We start from the raw sequence: 19,329 nt of genomic DNA on the forward strand, positions 1-19,329 counted from the left end.
AGCTTTGGGGATTATTTAATGATGACCCAAATAGCGCCCATCCGCCTCTTTACAGGCATCTTGCTTTAAAAAAAAAAAAGATTCTGCTGCTATTTGAGGGGAGTTTAAGGTTGAGCTGTGAGAACTGGGAGAGAACTTCCACGCAGTAACAGTGCTGGCAGGTCAATGCTGCTTAAGTGGCGCTAATTCCTCCTGACATGTGGACATGTTTGCGACAAACCACAGACATTTATTCTTGGATAGACACAGTAGTGACAGCTGAGTTAATAGCGTAGCCAGCATTACATTGGATAAAATGCTTGCTGGAATCATGAACACTGACCTTCAACAACTGTCAATCAAAATGAGCATTATTTTCACAACCCCGCTAGGTGTACCTAATATTGTGGTTTGTGCGTGTAAATGAATAAGACTTACTTGATAGCTTCTAAATAACCCCTATGGCAACTGGACAAAAGCCTTTCTCATCCTCAAGTGGTCAGTCCACTGATGGACTGGTCACCGTGGCAACATTGCATCGTCCCTCTTAAGTATCAGCGATGAGGAGAGACCTGTTCGCTTTTATCCTAACAACTTTTCACCCCCTACAAGTCGCTGTTCTCTTCAAAGAACAACACCACTGGGTCCTTGTCGCATCGATATTTGGAATAAGTGTTTTTGAGTGGAATGAACTCATCAGTGGCAGCGGGGTAAAGGGGGTGGGGGGGATAATGTGGTTAAAGTGGTTATGGTGTATAAATAGAGAACGGCAGATTAAGGGAGAAGACACAGCGGGAGATTTTTGACTAGCTTTACTTTCAAGGAGACTTTGCAATAAGAGATGTCATATAGTCCAATTTAAAGTGGCAGGAATAAATTTATACGACACGGATCAAATAGAAACACAGTTGAAAGATTGGCGTAGGAATCTGAAACCCATAAGTCATTTTACATGATTTTTTCTTTTCAAAAATGAATTCAAGTAAGAACATTAAATAAACCAGCATCACTGAATGTATTGTTTTACAAACGTATGCATTCCACTTTAAAATATACGCTGGACCATTAGGCACTGGCGATTTCACTATTGGAACATTACACACAAACTGCTGAATAGGTTTATATTTCCTATTTTTGAAAAATCAGCTTTAAGCTCAGTAAGAACACATCGAATGTTAATGGGCCATAACAAAGAAAAACTAAAAATAAGCGTCTTGGCACAGAGATAGAACTAGAACGGAGTGTGTGTTTATGTGTGTGTAGGTTAAAACAAAATAGCCCAAAGCCCCATGGTGCATATGTCAGATAAATAAGCCAACAAAAGACCTTAAAAGAGCAGTGATAGGGCCAGAGGGTAATGACTGTTTAGTTTACATGTGCATGATAATGCCTGTCCACTTTCACTCCCAGTGGGACTGGAAGCACCCCCCCAAGGGAAGCCATACCACAAAGGTCAGCGACAATAGCCTCCTCATTCATGTGGTTGTCATAGCAACCCCACAACCCACCAGAGCTACAAGGGTCATTGTCATCAAGGAATTCTACGGGCGAAACTAATTGCTGTGTTTGCGTGTCTGGACTTAAATAGCCATCATACTGATTGGACATGATGCAAAGGAATTTGAGGCTTTAAGAATATAGATTGCAATCATCCAGGAGCGCAGGATGATTTCTCATATTTTGACATCTCTCATTCAGTTCTTTCACGTTGTCACTTTGCATTTTTTTCCCGCGCCATCCCTGAAGAACTTCTGCATCTAATAAAGACCAGGATACTGGAAGTCTAAACTAATTCCTCCATCTGGATGGCGGTCTTGTGCATCCTCCAGGGCCTGAGGTTGTATTATTAGCGCAGGATGACTGTTGCTAGCACGACAAGGACAATGGAAAAAAGTATGTGTCGTATTACAAAAATAGATCTACGAAAGTTTCTTTTAATAGATGAATAGATTGATGGCACTTAAACAGTGTGGTCCTTGCTGTGACTTTCTCAAGCCTCAGGTGTGGTGTAGTTCACGTCGGTCATGTGACATCATTTAATCAGGTCTTGAAGGAACTGTGCTGTTTTGCAAGTGGCAAATCAGACAGAAATGATTTTAAAAAAGATAGATAAAGCAATAGATGGATACAGATAGACAGAATGCAATGCCATCCATGTGCTCCTTTAAAGGGTTACAGACAAACAGAAATAAAAACACAAAAAGTACACTTTGTGCATTTATCAAAGCAACAGCTCCATTTTTGTATGCAGAACAGAGTAAAGCAAAGACAAGTGCCTTCAAGCAGATAATACAAATTAAAATGAATTCTTTGAAGCAAACTACTCTACAAAGCCGTTCAAGCCACCGAAGAGTGGAAAACGTTTATTTATCTATGACAAGTAATATCAAGTAATACTTCAGTCTTCATCTCATGTAAATTTTGCATAACCCTATTCTACTGTCATAAAATATTAGATAGAAACCAAACACTATTTGTTGAATGGTCCAAACATGCTGGAGGGGCCGGCACTCTGCCAGCGCCACCAAGTGGTCACAGGAGGCGAAGTATCATTGAAAAACTTCTCCAAAACGGACTTGACTCTATGTGCAGCTGTTTAATCATCAACGCGTGTTATTTTTTGACTTGCATAGATGACGCAAGTTCAGCCCAGTGAATGTTTAAAACAAAAAAAAAAAAGTAAATGAATAAGGTGCAATATTTAACAACGTCAGAAAAAATGAAATGACTACTGGTTTGCTTACCTGGTGAGGTGGTCAACTCGTAGTCATTTAGTTGAGATCCACGCTGCGTGTCTTGTCCGTGCAGTTAGATGAGTGAAGAACAAATATGCATATGCGTATATCCCCAATTTGCGCCGCGTCTGCGCTCGGGACAGGATCTGAGCCTCAGCCAAAGTGTCTCTCAGCAGAACCTCCTCCCGGACCTCTCGCTTCTATTTCTGACCCACGTAGGAGAGCGCGCCGCGCAGCATGGCTTGAAACCGGACACTGCGCCACAGACAATGTGTGCCTCCCCCGGGGAGAGAAAAGAAAGGGGAAGGAGGGAGGGAGGGTGTGTAAAACCCAAAACGAGAGAGAGCAGAGAAAGATAACTTTACTCCAGCGAGAGATTGTGGAGGGAGGGGAGCAATGTTTCAGGCGTGCGCATCAGTTGAGCGTGTGCGCGTGGATCTGTGGGTGGACGATGCGCGCTTGCTTCTCCTCTTGGGGCGTTCTCGGATGATACGGGAGACGTGGCAGGCTGCAGCGGCGCACAGCTGTCCTGCAGGTGGTCAAGGAGGGCAGCTCAGCCAGCTAGAACCACTGGAGCAACTCGTGGTCTTATGGGTTGGATTTGGAAATATGACTCAGAATATGAGGTGCCGTTTGTAATGTGGCTCCCACTGAAAATATTTTTTTTCCACTTTAAGCTTCAATGTTTGGGAAAACATTTAAACACTTTTCAACTTGGCTTGTTAACTAAATAAATCCAAATATATCAAAATATGAGCATGACAACAAGACTTATTTGATCTATATTTCAAGGATACATAGTTTTAATAGTTTGACGGATTTATATTATGTAGATTTTCTGAACTAGTCTATGCCATCATTAAAAGATAAAGTAGAATAGGCATAAATATAAAAGAAGAAAAAGAGCAAGTTCAACCACACACTGCGGAATTTCTGCACCAAAACAGTTGAAAAGGCAACTAGCGGAATGCAGAACTTCACCAAGGCCAATCACAAAATTTCTTCATTTTTGACAAGACACATGGATCCCTGAGAAAAAAGTAAAAGGGAACTTTACTCCTTAAATCCTCCTACATTATTAGTTTCAGTTGTTTGTGTTTACTTTACTTTTTCAAAAGCGCACTGAGATGCCGGCACCATGTTGGAATCTGTGGGTGTCCAAATAACAAACTCACTGGAATCCAGCCTTGAACTCTTCCATCCTTTTTTTTTTTTTTCTACACAGCAGTTTCAAAATCAAATCAACATTGGAGTCACTTGAAGCAAGACTGGGGGAGTAAAAATGAATGACAGCAGTGTCTTTTTGTCCTTTTGTGTGCCTTAATCATCACATCCCCGGTTCAATTACCTGTTTATCCCTCAGTGAATGGACCACCATCAGGCTCAGCTTTAGGACTGTGTGTATGTTGCACAGCACAGCGGTACCAGCAGCAGCCCGTTAATACGTTTCTTTGTCGAGTAAAGCAACGCGCTTGACTGTAAGCTGTATACTTAGTACGCGTATATAAATTCAAATCAGGTCATTTTCAGTGCAGATTTCCTTTTTGTGCTGTGATGTGAGTAGCCTCCCCTGCAGCGCTCAGGCATGGGTGAGCCACCCCACTCGCTCCCCCGCCGTGGGAAAGGAAGTACAGATGTGAACACAAAATAATGGCAACACAGCAAGGTGGGGTTTTATGTCATAAACCAGATTTGCATATATTTTCTCTTTATTTTGGTAACACGCGGAATAAGACAACGCAAATAGGTATAAGCTCTGCAGGGGTTGGGCAGATTAGTCGGATCGTCGGCTTTACCACTCCACAAAATGGCTGGAAGTCAATTAAGTGCCAATCATGTGGATTTGCATTAATGACACAGACACAGGTGAAGAAGTTGGTGTTTTTATGCACTCATGCCATTAGTTGGAACCCTACAGCCCCCTCAAGAAAAAATTGCTAGCACTGCCACTGCTTGAAACGGCAGAATATTTGTTATAATCATACTATTTATCGTGCAAGTGGTGTTGTAGAAGGTCTTTGCAAATTTTGTTAATGCAATACTGAATTGCCACATTGGTATTCACTAATTTCAGTTTCAAATGTTAAAAGAAACCACTCACTTTGCTTTGACCTCCATTTTTTTCCATTCCAGGAATTTCAGCCTTTCTTTCTCTGTGTGCTTGGCTCGCCCGCACAATAGACGTGTTATTTGCTCACGGCCAAAATCGTAACCCAAGGTGCTGCGGCTACGTTTCAGAGCAGGTCTTCAGCTGTGTGAGGTGCTGCGAGCGAGTAAGTTTCATCTTTAAAACAAAAACCCCCCAAAAACAACGCAGTGTGTCTCAAGGAGCCGTAAGGCACAATGATGGATGATTGTTTCTCTTGGAAGGAAGCCTCATAAAAATGGAATCGAATCTAAGCTTCATGTGTGTGTGTGTGCGTGTGTTGTTGCTCAGATTTTTTTGTTTTGATGTGAGGCAACCTAACTGAAGTTGCCAGGCAACCCAATAAAATCTTAAGGCTGCCTCCTGAATCTCACCTGGTCCTGCGCGTGTGTGTATTTGTGTGTATTTCATCATTTCGCTATTTGAAGACATGTTTTTGCTCGTCCACGCAGAGCAGTGACCAAATATTTTCAAAGTACTGCCATGATGAAAGATGCTGAAAGGCTTGCTTTTATCTTTAGAAGGCACAATGTTAATTGGAATACTAATCCCTGTGATGTCAGCTTATGTTGTGTTGCTTTCAGTGAGCAACTGGCATTTACTCTTTAATACAACGTATTCTTGTCAAAATATTGACTTTCTTCTCCGAGCATTATCTTTTCCCCTCAAAAACTTTTTTGTTGACATAATCCGACTGTAGTTTCTTTCTTTTGGCATTTTCATAGACGGATGCAGTTACAAAGGGGTGTTTGCGCCGTTGTGGGAATCAGAGCAGCTCTTATTCCTTTTAAATTCAGCACAGGAGAGACGCAGTCTACATGACGGAAGTACAACGGACTCGGCGGAATCCGTGAAAGAGATTGTTGTGTGCCAAATGGGCACTTTGAGCCCACTTTCAACACCCAATTGTCTGTGTGACATTGAATTGATTTGTTCAATCAATTCAGAGGGCTAGTCTCAATATTTCACGACACCCACTACACATCAGTGGAGTTCAGAATCTTTGATTTAAAAAAAAAATATGTATAAACAGTAGACTAAGTTGCGTGGGCTGAAACTTGAACCTTCCAAACGAGCAATTAGTCATTCAACTTCGTCTCAGCACTTTCAAGCCTGAGGTCATCTCACACACACCGGAGACCCAAGACACTCACCTTTGCTGACAGATAGCAGCAAGTAAAATACACTTCCTCTCTCTCACACACACACACACACACACTGTGTGTTGACCTGCTGGGAGTGCTGAAGGTGATAAATGAGAGAGAAAAAAAGTTGTAGGAGGAGTGAGAATTGGAATGAATGAAGCAAGTGAAAACAAGGAAAATGGCAAAGGCTATTTGAGGTGTGAAAGCACGCAGCCATCGCTCATCCTCGGCTAACACGTTCAGTGAGCCATCGTAGCCATAACGCCACGTCATCCCTCAGCCTCACCGTGGCCCTTTTGCGGCACCGGCCACGGCCTTGACGAGTCCACACACTCTACTTCTATCGTCACGCGCCGTTGAAGAAGAATTGGGCGATGAGATCATAACTGTCCCTGACTGGGAGGACGTATGTGCGCCACCGGGGGAAATGTTAAACTCGGCATAAAATTATTATATGGTTAATTCATCAATGATACACAAAATACCATGCTGATGTTTTTTAACAAGAAGAAAATGGAAAAAATAATTAATACTGCTGGAGGTGTTTTCTGTTGGTATTGTGTTTTGTGCTTGTGACGGTTTTTTTAAAATCATTAAATCGGCCCCTAGACGTGCATCAAATCCAAATGTAAACAAATCAACAGCAGACTCCCATTCAAAAAGTCAAGCAGGGGGGTCATCTTATTTGATTTATTTATTTTTTGTTGTTGTCCATGCTGAAATTCTACCTATCGGAATTTTTCTTTGTCCTCCCATTTCGCCCCGACAACGTCTATCCATTGCCATTAGGGAGTGGGCAACGTTAAGGTCCAGAGAGAGAGATGAAATTCAATCATGGGAATTGAACGTTTGGAGGTGTGAGGTCTCTGCCCCAAGGGCAGTTTGGAAATTTAATTAACGTCAAAATGAGGAAGCTGCAGCCTGCACAGGACAGTCACATATGTGGAGACAAAGAGTACTGTCTTATGGTTTGTCTGTGTTAAGAAGAGAGAAAATAAAATGCTAAATCTAGCCATGGTTGAATTCATCGAAAAATAAAGCCACTTATGCAAGTTTCGAAGGAGTGTGTAATCCACAGTGGGGGACAACTGGCACCATCCGGAGCATTGTAATCTTCATACCGCATATGCAGTTTAAAGGGCAGCAGCACTAAATTAAAATATGTATACATTATTCATAAAAGCAATATTGCCTGCGCCGATCTTCGAGTGCAAATTTATATTTTCCAAGTAGGTCCTCTATTAAATATTTTCCCATGAAAAGCCATCGAATGTTTTTATTTTTATTTTTTAAATGACAAATATTTAATGACGTTATATAACGACGCAGTACGAAGGGTGTATAAAGAGAGTTTGCAGACTACTCAGCGCACATTGTTGCACCATATTTTATCTGGCAAGTCATAACACTCTTTCTGATTTGGTGACATGGGTGACATAACAACAAATTATGAATACTTTGCTTCAATGTGTCTCTTAAGATAAGCAATGACTTTTGTAGATGTCAGCCGTTTACTGCCCCATAAAGAAAAACATAAAAGAATGAGCAGGATAGAAATAGCACACAGAATGTGCATTAAAGGACAATTATCACAGTCATTAGCGGGGTGTTATCATTACCTATTATTCTCAGTAATGCAGAGATCCTCTTTCTCATAATGAGCCTGCAATATGGAAGAGGAACTCATTAGAAAGAATTGGAAATAAAGGCATTCATCATTTGAGCACTTGTAAGGGCCAGCTGTGAAAGGGGGTGACATATTCACCATTTTTCACCCGTGAAACGAGCCATGTTGACAAGAGAAGGGGACTCTTGGGCGATTGTTTTTGCACCACAATAGATAAGTTCATTCATTTTAATTAGCGCCGGTTCTCAAGGTTAGAAGCTGTGGAAGTTGATTTGTGTTTTAAAGTGTAATTTTGGAGCAACCCTTAGATTGTTTTCAACACATGGTCATGCTATTTTTTTCCTTCATTCATCATTTTCCTCTGGTGTTCCCCAGGGCTCACTCCTTGGCGCCTTCCTGTTTCTAATCTACCTCCTCCCACTTGTCCACATCCACTTCCACCTTCCCACGTTCATCCCTGTGAGCAAGTATCCAAACCATTGACAATTCTTACTCAGACTTAAGAGCTTAAGTCATTGGGTCAGATTCACCCCCCCCCAAAAAAATAGCAATAAATCAACTGTGCGCCACTTAACTATTAGATAAAGTCCCGACATATGAACACATTAAAGGGACATGATGATACGGTTCACATCTTTTTAATGGCGCAATAGTAAACTGAGATTAAGTTAACCTGCAATTTGTGAGATGCAGTTGAAATGTTTGGAAGCACATATCTGTGTGAGCAGCTGGTCTCTGTGATGAAAATTGACAAAACATCGCATAGGAGTTGTTGCACTGATGAACACCTGCAGTGGAATCTCTTCAAGACAGAATTTACCCAAACATGAACAAACCTGCAGCCAAGAAAAGATGCCAAGAAACTGGCTCAAAGAAAATTTAAAGTTTGGATTGCTAAACTATTTTAGTTTTCCCCAAAAAGCTAACTTTCACTTCACATTTTTAAGATTTCTTTTCTGCCATAATCATATTTTCAATTTTAAAAAGTTGGACAGATTTGTACTTATATATGGTTCTTATGTAATTATCCCTCGCTTATTCCTTTTATGCGATATTCTATCACTCTTGTCAAGAAAATGTCCTTCACCTGGCTTTACTCACAGTGAATGAGTAAAGACATGAAATAAGTATAATGAGTCCATTTCAAACCCAATGCATGCACAACACAGCATAATTATAATAATAACTGAAGCAGCAGTTGTTGAATATTGTAAACAGGTCGCATCAACATATTGATGAACGGACACTGAGACGGCGTTGGAGTTGACTCATCCATTCCAATTACAGTGATGGAGAGCTGATGTGAAACCACTCACACACACAAACGTACCTTAATCCCAAATCTAATTCCTGGCTGTCTGCTTGCAAATGCTCTGAAAGTGAAACCTGGCGCTGGAAGCGGGAATCACAGCGCCATCAAGCTGATTAAGAGTCATTGATGGTGAAGTGTAGATTTGCAGCCATACACACAGTCCAGCTGTAGATCTGTCAAATGAGGTTTCTTTCCTCCTAACACAATCCACATGTTGTCCTGGTGATAGCTGCGATGGTAATGTTGGCACACGAGCTGGAATTTTGCATGGACAATGTGAATGGGTCGGACTTGCTGTCATCGCTCGTAAGCCCTCCGGTCTGGACTGTAAAAGTCGGACTGAAGAAGGTCCAGAAGCTCCATGGCAACTTGACATAAACGTCAGGACTCAATCCAGTGGACACCTACTAAAAGTGAGGAATTGGAATTGCTCTCGGTTCCTTTTCAGCAACATGTAGTGGAAGGTAATCACCCTAAATGTCATACATTTTGAAATTTTTCAGTCAAAAAATAAGGCAAAAAGTAATTTATTTGAACTTAACCTTTTTTTTTGTCTGCAAGTTTCAAAATATGACTGAAAATGTAACACTCTATGGGTTAAAAGGTTCCCTTGTCTTTCAGGCCAACAAAGTGCAGTTGGAGAGAAGTTCAGAGCTGCTCCTCCCTGCATCCTTCATTGGTGAAACACATGCACACTTTCATACATGAACAATTGTTGGGACCAATTCATTTCAGCGTGTGCATTCTCTTCCCGTTTTGTCCACCAGGTAGTGCCAAACGACCTGGTACCTGCTGCATGGATTGAAGTAAAAGCTCCAGGTTTGAACCTATTGCAATGACAAATTTGACAAATCAAAGTGCTGGACCAGTTTGTTGTTTCAGGTGGAAAAAAGGAGAACCAAATTTTCTTTCATTGGCAGCTTTAATGTTACACTCTCCTATTTTTAACACTTTATTTAACATCGAATATAACAAATTATGAAAGGACCTAAACAGCAATAAATACTCAACTATAGAGCATTGGCGCCCTCTGCGGGAAACATGTTGTACTGCACCCGCCCCACACTTATTGCTATGTCTTTTGACCACAACTACTGAAACTAATTGCCCATTTGCTGTTGCCTACTACCTGGAAACCGTTTATTAACTCAAGGCACGGATTAAATTATCTTTACAAAATATTACGTCTCGTTAGACTTGTTTAGTCGTCACCGGTAGAACTGGCGTGCCTACGGTAACCGAGAAAGCTCAATTCAAATAGAACCATGCGCGTTTTTGCCTAGGTTCCTTGTATTGACTTGTCACTGACGCAGCAGATACAGAGTTTTAAACTTTAATAGATTTTTTCTTTCAAGAAAAGTCACTTGGCACACCTTGATTGGGTCATAGCCTATTCTTCCTTGCAGAGTTGCACAAGTTCAATCTAATTGTTGTTATCACTTGCTGTGAATAGAATTAAACAACAATAATAAAGTTAAATAATCAAGCACTTTTGGTGAACGATTCTTTTGAACGAATGCACATCGATAGTTATGATGATCATTTCTTTCGTGTAGCTTTAAGAAGGCTGCTGCTGTAACTTGAGGCCGAAAGAGCAAAGATAAGTTGGGGCGGGCCCTGCCACAAGCAAGCATGCACCAATCACAACAACCCTCTAAAAAAAAAATCATTCGTGGAACCGCTGCAAATATGCACGTTTGCCATCAACACAGTTTGTGGATAAACACACTGACGAGGAGCTTCCCCAGGCCGTCGCGCCAAGCTTCTCTTTAGCTCGTTTGTGCGTTGTTTATCCAGCATCGGCAAATATGATGGCCGGAGATATTACACAACGCGTGCACCTTCGCTTCCAGCCGTGGGAACCTTTAGCAGCTGCAGGAGAGCCAAGAAGGGCGTCTTCATGAAAGTCGGAAGGTAAGCACAGGATTTCTCCTCAATACGTGAAACGACGTCAAGCCCGCTTCGGCAATGGGACATGATTTGGCCTCGCACGGAGGTTTTGAAAGTGAAAGCACTGCAGTCAATGTGCCAAACAATCGTTGTCTGGTGCAAGGATTGCAATGCTGAAGGCGAAGTTGGGCTTGATGTGTTTTCTCCTCACCATGTCTTACGCAAGCGCATTTTAGCCAATGTGTGGTAGAGCAGGAAAAACAAGGAAACATCTGAGTTGCTTGCTGCTGAAACATATTTCTCTCCATTTTTTTGGGTGTAAAAAAAATAATCAGCACGTCTTACACAAGCATATTCTGAACATGAAGCTGGCAACACCAAATCTAGAAACTACTCTTGCATTTTTTTTTTTCTGGAAAGGAAATGCTTCTCATAATAATACCTTTTACAGAAGCACATTTTAGCCCAGTATGCAAGCTGACCACAAAAGGAAACGCATCTCTGTCACATTCTACAGAAACACTCTACAGTTATCTCTTAAAAATCACCTTTTTTTTTTCTTTTTTCAAGAAGGAAGGATTGTTGTATGTCATAACAAATACCAAGCAACTTATCTCAAACGGACACATTTTTGCCCAGTGTAAACAAGTCTACAGTGTTTATCTCCAAATCCATTGTCCATGTCTGTCAACATACTACAAAACAATGTATTATGCTATTCATAATAATAAGAATGGCTTTTGGATTGCATCACAACATTATCTTGTTCCTGCCTGTCTTCTGCAAATTGTTTAATGTTCCGAGCAAGATTTGGCTGAACAACAGTGAACAGCAGGTTCGATTTGAGATTTCACAACCCAACTGGCCACGTGTGAAGACACGACAGTCGGTTTGCTTGCTGTTCAGTACACAGAAAATTCCTTGGCAATTCTGTTCATCGTTTTATCAAACTGTCTTCATACTTCTTCTCTCCTCCACAGTGGAGCCGGGTGGCCATGGACCCATTCAGCCAGCTTATCTTCACCATCTCGGTGAGCAGCTTCTTGACTTTCCAGTGGCTCTTCCACAAAGCCAGCCCCTGGGTGTCCACACGCGTCAGCTCGGGCTTCCTCCGTCTCAGCGATAAGCAGAAGGTGGAATGGAACTCCAGGTGAGTGGCAAGAAAAAACACAATGCTCTTTTAACAGTCATGTTCACCTTATCGGATTTATTCGAGGCAATTTAAAGGCCAGACGCCACTTTGTTGATGTTCCAACCTTTCATGGGAACACTGCAGAATACACGTCATGTGCTAAGATCTCGGAGCGCTTTGAGGACATCTAGAGCAGATTGGTTGGATGCGATACAACACATTTCCGCTCTTGCCAACGTACATGATTCACTCATTTTCATTATGGCTCCTTATCGCTTTATTACTCATGATAGCACTCATGAAATTAAAATGGTCACATGGTTTATGAGGGGAAAATAAAATGTAATGATTAGTAGGGATGGGTCCAGGCTCCGAGGCGGCTGCTTCTGCTATGACTCAGCAATATTGCTGATGTCACGGTGGCTTGGGAGCTCACCCTTCTGGTGTGTGACTTCTTGTTAGCCAAACGATTGATGTAAAAGCCCACTGAGAAGTCTGCTGGGAAATAATGACACAAATTTATTTAAATGTCTTTCTGATTTGGGTTTGATTTGATTTTTTTTTGCAGGACAGTATCGACTCTTCACGCACTGTTAGTAGGAATCTTCTGTCTTTACATTTTGTTCTTTGATGACGCCGTCAACGAAGACCCAGTCTGGTAAGAGTGTTTGGAAAATGATTTTATGTTCCTCTTTTGTGTTGTTTTTAACGCTTCATTTGACACACATTTTATTATTATCCCCCCTACATAATTTTTTATTGTTTTTAAACTGACTCCAGTAATTATTTCAATATTCCTCATAATTAAAGAGCTTCCAGAAGTTATTATCTCTTCACGTTTTCCAGATTTTATTATCACAGCCTTGTTCCAAAACATAATGAATTCATTTTCACATAACACCTAATAATCACATCGTAAAAAAATTGATTTCACACAAAAATAGTTACATTTCATTCTAGAAAGGAGGTTTTCCCAAATGGCTTCAATATGCACACGAGGCACTCACTCACTAATAAAAAGGATATTCAATATCATTTTATCATGAACATTATGTGCTTTTCCCACAGGGGAGATCCTACTCTAGTGAAGACGAATGTTGCTATCACAACAGGCTACCTCATATCTGGTAAGGGAAGCTTCACTGCTAATACATTAAACATGATTTTTTATTATTTTTTTAATCGGTTGCTTTCTTTTATATACTTTCCTCTTTTAATGTCCCCACCCCGCTCTCTCCCCTTGTCTTATCCTCCTCTTTTCCAGATCTGTTGCTAATATTTTACTATTGGAAGGCGATAGGAGACAAGTTTTTTGTAGTGCACCATCTGGCAGCGTTGTATGCTTACTACTATGTACTGGTGAGTGCCCTATTGTCCAATAGCAGAACGTGCAGGCAAGATGGGAAAGAGACGATCAAGGGTGAACAGCAGTTGAAATGTATTCAGAAATTATCATTAATAAATGTATTCATTTTAATTCAATTTACAGGTTGACACATTTCAGCTCAATTGTGATTGGACCAAAAAAGAAAAATAGCAACCCAGTGCAGTCAAGAACACACTTTCAAATGAAAACAATAGATAGTTGGAAATAAATGATTTGCATTTTATGCAAGTTTTTAATGTAGAAGACCTTGAAGGCTTCTAACCCCACTTATGGACGCAAAAACACAAGTCTAATAATATTATGTAACATGATCGTCTTTACTTGTCATTGGTTGTGGAAACGCGTCACTGGGTTAGCACAGTTGCCGTTCACTCTTGGTTGACTCTCAAATTGTCTAGATCGTCAGTTCTCTGTCGCATAATGATGTTGGAAATGACTGACTACATGGTATTTTTTGCATGGAATGCTCAACAAGGGTATTGGCTGTCGACCCCCCCCCCCCCCCCCTCTCCCCGCCTCTCTTATAGTTTCTGTCCTTGGTTTGTTTTACTGATCTTGCCCCCACCCCTTTCTCGATATACTACTCTTGAATTTTAGCACAACACCTGCCTTGCATGCCGACGGCGGGGCTTTTGGGGTTTCCTGTTACCGTGCATGTGAACAAACTGTTTAACCTAACAACTGGCTGCGTATCTGCAATAGCGTTTGTCATCTGTTTTTGGGCCAGGCACTGGCTTTTCTCTTTTCCTTTCTTTCAAGAGAAAATTGGCAAAGACATTAAGTGCTTAAGTGATTGGCCTTGAAATTCGTTCAGTCTTCTGCCTTCGGTTCTCATGCTGCAGACTAGTTTTTCGAGTGAAACATAAAATTACCGACTGTAGTTAGTGGCTGGATCCCCCATCATAATTCCATCCATTTGTTTACTTTCAATTGGATCATCTCATCCTCAAGGAGATGCTTGCACAGCTTGTTAAAGCATGCGTCCCTGTTTGCTAATGATGTCGTTCGTATTAACTCCCGAGTTCCATTGGTAGCCACGCGGGGGTAGCAAAAATACGTGGTTAAAAAATGTCAGCAGTTTTGAAGGAAAAGTGTGACAGAAGAGGCACATGTAAAAGTTTTAAGACACATCCATACTGTCACTGGACACTCATGACTGTCACCTGGTACAAACAAATCTCTCAAAGTGATGAGAATCAAAATTCATTTGCATTGGTACTATTTTGGCAAACCAGTCAAACTTGTCATTTGTTGTCAAAGTTTTATTAGCGTGTGTCTTATGTGTGAGTGTTCACTCCAAAGGACAAATATGGGTTCATCTCGTTTAGCAACACGAATCATTAAGTACGTTTACTGTAAGCGTCAAAGGTACAAGTTAGCATCATTTTATGTTTTCATTGATGTCCTTCATCGCAAAGGTCTTGGGACGAAGACTCACCGGAATTTGTCTTGTTTTAACCTGCACCAATAAGAAACCAAAATACTTTTCGATGCATGCTCAATTTGGCGTTGTTTCTATTTGTCGCTTCATATTTGCTTCCAGTATTTTATTGTTGTTCTAATCTTTCTGTCTCTCTTGTCTGTCCCTTTAACATTAATCGCCCCTCTTCAAACCCAATGTGCAAAAACTACCAAGTTTGCTTATGTCAATGCAGTTCATGCAAAAACTACCAAAATGGTGCGTGCGTGTGTGTGTGTGTTTGTATGTTTGCCAAGGGAGCTTGTGATCTAGATAAAGACCTCCTCCTCCTTTTTTTTAAATTTTTTTTTATTCCTGTCTTGTCTGCTGTTATTGCTGTTTGGTTGCACTGAGCAGATGTGATGCCCAGTCACAGTATGGACTTACCAGTTCCTAGAGGTACTAGCGTGCTCCTGCTAAGGTGGAAATTATTGTACACAAACCAGATGTTGATTTGTAAGCCTTAGTATGTCAATAACACTTTGATTTCAGCCAAGCAGGTAAGTTTCCTATTTGTGTCAAATCAATTAGTTCCACTATTGAGTTTGAAATATAGACAATTGTGCCTTTGCAAAGATAATACTGCATTTTCATTGATGGGTCGTTCCTTTTCTTGGCCACTTGCAATTGTGTACTCGAAAATAATATGGTTGCGTGTTAAATTTTTCACCCCTTGAGGGCAGCACAAACAAATAAATGGGAGTACAATCAGCGCTTCCATCCGGAACGTGCACAGATATCTCATTGAATAGCTGCTAATAGGAGAAGTATAATAGTACATTTAAAGCGGAATACTTTTTATATCCTAGTAAGAAGTACCAATTAGCATGTAGCCTTCACTTTTTTCCCCATTTGTCAGGATATTCCTATTAAACGTGATTCAAATATTTATTGATTGCTTCTTGTAGGTCTAAATAGGTGTGAAATGTGATTTTGGAATTTGAATGGTGTCAGTGGTGAGCACCTCCCAAATGAGCTTGTCTTGTTTTGTGTACCTTTTTACGTCTACGTTGTTTTCCTCTCTTTACTCTCCTTGCAGGGCCAAGGCATGTTGCCTTATTTTGCTAACTTCCGTCTGCTCGCCGAGTTTTCTACTCCATGTGTGAACCAGCGGTACGTACCATCGAGTAGAGTGTCGAATGCAACAAGGGTGCATTGTTGTTTTTGGTCAGACAAAAGTTGCACGTGCCAACATGGGAAACTTTTCTTCCCATAGAAAATAATAGAAAAAGTTTTGCTTTTTTTATGGTTCGTCAATGTTTGCTCTTAAAGGTTAGGTTTACACTCAAATAAAAGCAAATGAACCATGAATGATTACGAAAGCCAGTTTATCGACTTTGATTAGCGTTGTTAACTTCCTAAACAGTTTGAGTAAATCATTTAAATCCGATTACAACAATAATTGTAATGTTATTTGCTAAAAACTCATTGTGCTGTCTTTAATGCTACAGGTTAGCACAGCTGACAGGACACAAAATGAAATACACTAATGAAACAAGTGATGCATCTTGAATGTGTTGTCGTTGTCATTGTTGCAGCTGGTTCTTTGAGGTTCTAGGTTACCCGAGGACTTCCCGACCCAACATGGCAAACGGCGTGGCCATGGCCCTGGTGTTCTTCGTGGTGCGCGTGGCCGTCATGCCGGTCTACTACAGCCGCATGTACGCCGTCTACGGCACGGAGGCCTTTTACTTGGTGCCCTACGGCGGGCGCCTGGCATGGATCTGCTCCAGTATCTGCTTGGACATCATGAACATCATGTGGATGCACAAGATCGCCCGGGGCTGCTACAAAGTGCTCCAGTCGGCACGCCAGACCAAAGCCGGCGTGCCTCATGTCAACGGAAAGGTCGACTAGTGTCCGGGAAGCAGATGCCACGTGTCGGGATGTTAAAGGTAACGAGGAGGAACTATTTGAACAGCTGGTACCGTTATGACGGGCCACCTTCAAGCCATGAAATGAACTCTGAGCAATACTCCTGTGTTGCTTAATTGTTTTTTAAAGGAACATTTTAGCAAGGAGCCCAAACTGAAATTGTTTACTTACACTGGTTAAGACGCTTACACTGGTTAAGACTATTACTGCCAGAGATCGTCAATCCCATCAAATCCTTGAAGAACCATCTTTTTTTTTTTTTTTTCTCCACACCTAAATGTCTTTATTTGTTGTCGCATCATTTTTCAGGGACACGATGACAAAGGATAAAGTTTGACTAAACTCGTGATGCTGTTATTTAAGAGACTTGTTGGCAAAGTAGCCTTTTTATAGGAAAAGCATGAGATTTCAAACAAACTGAAACATTATGTTGTTTTTGTTACATGTGGTATATACAGCCTGGAGTTTTAAAATGAACAAAACACTCAGAGTACCTTTGGAAATCCCGAAGGGGAAACTGAATGTCATTACTGTTTTTACGCTAACGAGGGCGATGAGGGATCGGATGAGTCAATCAGAATGAAGATCCGCAAAATAAATGTTAATGACAACACTGACATTGATTTAATTGATGTGTAAAAGAGGTGAAACAAGTGTTATTTATAACAAGCAGGGGTTTTATTTAGATAAACATTTTATTTTTATTTTGCTTCAATTCATATTGCAATCGAAAGAATCAAAAGCATGTATTTTCTGTCATTTAACCAAAAAAAAAAGATGCCTCACTACATCCATCTTTTGTTGCCTTGTTTAACCAAAATGTAATCGCACATTTTTTCTTGTTATGATGCCTACTTTTTCAGTTCAATTGCCTTGTCTGTCGGAATGTGATAACAGGTTTGTGGTTTTTATCCATTTGGCGTTTTAACAGTTTACCAAGCCATCGAGTTAATGCTTTTCATTGCGTTGTATTACGTTCACAGGCTTTGCAGCTCTTCATATATTATAGTCACTTATCATTTTATATATGATAGTGGTCAGGATTCGATTGGAACTAAACGGACTATGAGGAAATGCACGATAAAAGTCATTTTGGTGCACCAGCTCTAACTGCATGTCATATTGCATGGGGATTGCACTCTTAACAGATGTCATTGTGTTCTCATGAGCATAGACACATGTACACAATGTTTACTTACTTACACAGAACATCACAAAACAGATGTCTATAGTGATTTTCATATCCAGCTGAGAAATATTTAGCAAGGGAATACTTGAAGAATCTGCCGTTTATGATGATGTAGAACAATCTGGGCAGTGCAAATATCAATCAACCATTATATGTCATGATGTGGTCAGTCGACGTAAGTCAGTCCAAAGGCCTCCGTTTAATAGATAGAGGATTGGCTGTAGGCAAGAGGAGGATAAAGTGACATTCTGTGAATGTATTATTGGGAAATGAGCAAATAATGAGCATTACATTATAATGTGTTCCTTATAATAAATGACAAATTGACTTGCGTTGTCTTATTTCTGGTTTTTCATCTGATGCTGTTTTGAGGGAGTGTGCAGCTGGCATGCTGACTGCAGGAATGTCGACCAGAGCTGTCTCCCATAAACTGAATATTCCTTTTGCAAGCTTAAGCCAGAGGCATTTTCATAATTTTGGCAGTACATCCAACCGCAGACCACATGAAGCCACATCAGCCCAGGACCGCCTCTAGCATCTCCACATTTCAAGCTACCCAACAGCTGCAGTAACAATCGATTAACTGATTTACCATAGTGTTTATAATAAATCGTTGATGCATTTTCATTGGTTTAATGTCCTCACGGCCAGGAAGAGAAAGTTGAGTGACCTTCCCAAACCCCAGAGTGTTTCAGTGTCTTGTTTTCCACATGTTGGTGACACCCACCCTTGCCTTGAAGCTTAAATAGAACTGTGGCGCATCACACGCACTTATCCCAAAAGGCCTGCTGACTTTGGCTGTCCATCGAGGAGAGTGAGCTGCGATGCAAATCCTTGCAATTTGACCTTTGTAGAGAATGGTCAATAGAATATTTTGTGTGCTGCATGATACTTCCCACAAGCACGCGCCACACTGTTTTTAGTCTCAGTATCAAATGTCTTTCCTACACCCCTTCCAAGACATCTGTGCTAGACTTAATGGTCACATACTGTTCATTCTCTGTACAAAACAGCAAACTCACTCTCTGAGCATTAGAAATGCACATTTCTTTCCTTCAAGTTTTACTCAAGACATATTTTCAGAAGGTTGGTGTGGTTTTTTTTTTTCATGTATTGTATTTTATTGTTATATAGATATTTTCCAGTGTCTGCACCTACTGTCAATGCAAACACTGAGGTGGGTCACAAAGCCAAACAAGATATAATTTTTCACCTTTCAGAAATGGTAAATGTTTGTAAATGAGTGTCAATCCTAAATCCCAATGTGTATAATTAACATGTGACAGGCCTCAACTGCGCTTACAATGCAGGACAACATTTATCAAAAGCTCATTGCAGTCTTGTGACTACTTTTACCTGAGTTGCTTTTACATGAACCCACTGTGGCTTTATTTTGTCTTATTATAGCTATCTGACTTGACGACTATGACAAAAGTGAGAATAGTAATGGCAA

The 19,329-nt window shown here is 40.7% G+C and overlaps 2 protein-coding genes and 1 long non-coding RNA gene across 5 annotated transcripts in view; 2 read left to right on the forward strand and 1 right to left on the reverse strand.

Annotated features, from left to right (window-relative positions):
- Positions 1-3,139, reverse strand: part of sema5a (sema domain, seven thrombospondin repeats (type 1 and type 1-like), transmembrane domain (TM) and short cytoplasmic domain, (semaphorin) 5A) — a 66,950-nt gene extending 63,811 nt beyond the window's left edge. For 2 of the 3 annotated variants that reach the window (XR_007487417.1, XR_007487418.2), the window contains exon 1: positions 2,724-3,139. The gene's annotated coding sequence lies outside the window, so the exon portion shown is untranslated. The remainder of the gene's footprint in view (positions 1-2,723) is intronic. The other variant, XM_049748760.2, reaches the window with a different exon arrangement.
- Positions 1-5,228, forward strand: part of LOC125985726 (uncharacterized) — a 70,518-nt gene extending 65,290 nt beyond the window's left edge. Inside the window, exon 3 of the long non-coding RNA XR_007487419.2 lies at positions 4,848-5,228. This is a non-coding gene — a long non-coding RNA (uncharacterized lncRNA). The remainder of the gene's footprint in view (positions 1-4,847) is intronic.
- A 5,365-nt stretch (positions 5,229-10,593) lies between these two features.
- On the forward strand, positions 10,594-18,204 carry tlcd4a (TLC domain containing 4a). Its single transcript, XM_049748605.2, has 7 exons — positions 10,594-10,858; positions 11,815-11,984; positions 12,535-12,624; positions 13,035-13,093; positions 13,231-13,325; positions 15,852-15,925; positions 16,351-18,204. Exons 2-7 carry the CDS (start codon positions 11,830-11,832, stop codon positions 16,667-16,669), a joined length of 792 nt encoding a protein of 263 aa, XP_049604562.1. The 5' UTR covers positions 10,594-10,858; positions 11,815-11,829; the 3' UTR covers positions 16,670-18,204.
- Positions 18,205-19,329: the final 1,125 nt, after the last annotated feature.

Source organism: Syngnathus scovelli, chromosome 18, assembly GCF_024217435.2.
Source record: "Syngnathus scovelli strain Florida chromosome 18, RoL_Ssco_1.2, whole genome shotgun sequence".
NCBI lineage: Eukaryota > Metazoa > Chordata > Actinopteri > Syngnathiformes > Syngnathidae > Syngnathus > Syngnathus scovelli.

What these genes read in the sequence shown, in the direction of transcription:
- tlcd4a (XM_049748605.2), top strand. Translation starts at nt 11,830, where the DNA reads ATGGACCCATTCAGCCAGCTTATCTTCACCATCTCGGTGAGCAGCTTC. An exon ending in AAGGTGGAATGGAACTCCAG is followed by an intron (nt 11,985 to 12,534) that starts GTGAGTGGCAAG and finishes TTTTTTTTGCAG; the next exon opens with GACAGTATCGACTCTTCACG. An exon ending in GTCAACGAAGACCCAGTCTG is followed by an intron (nt 12,625 to 13,034) that starts GTAAGAGTGTTT and finishes CTTTTCCCACAG; the next exon opens with GGGAGATCCTACTCTAGTGA.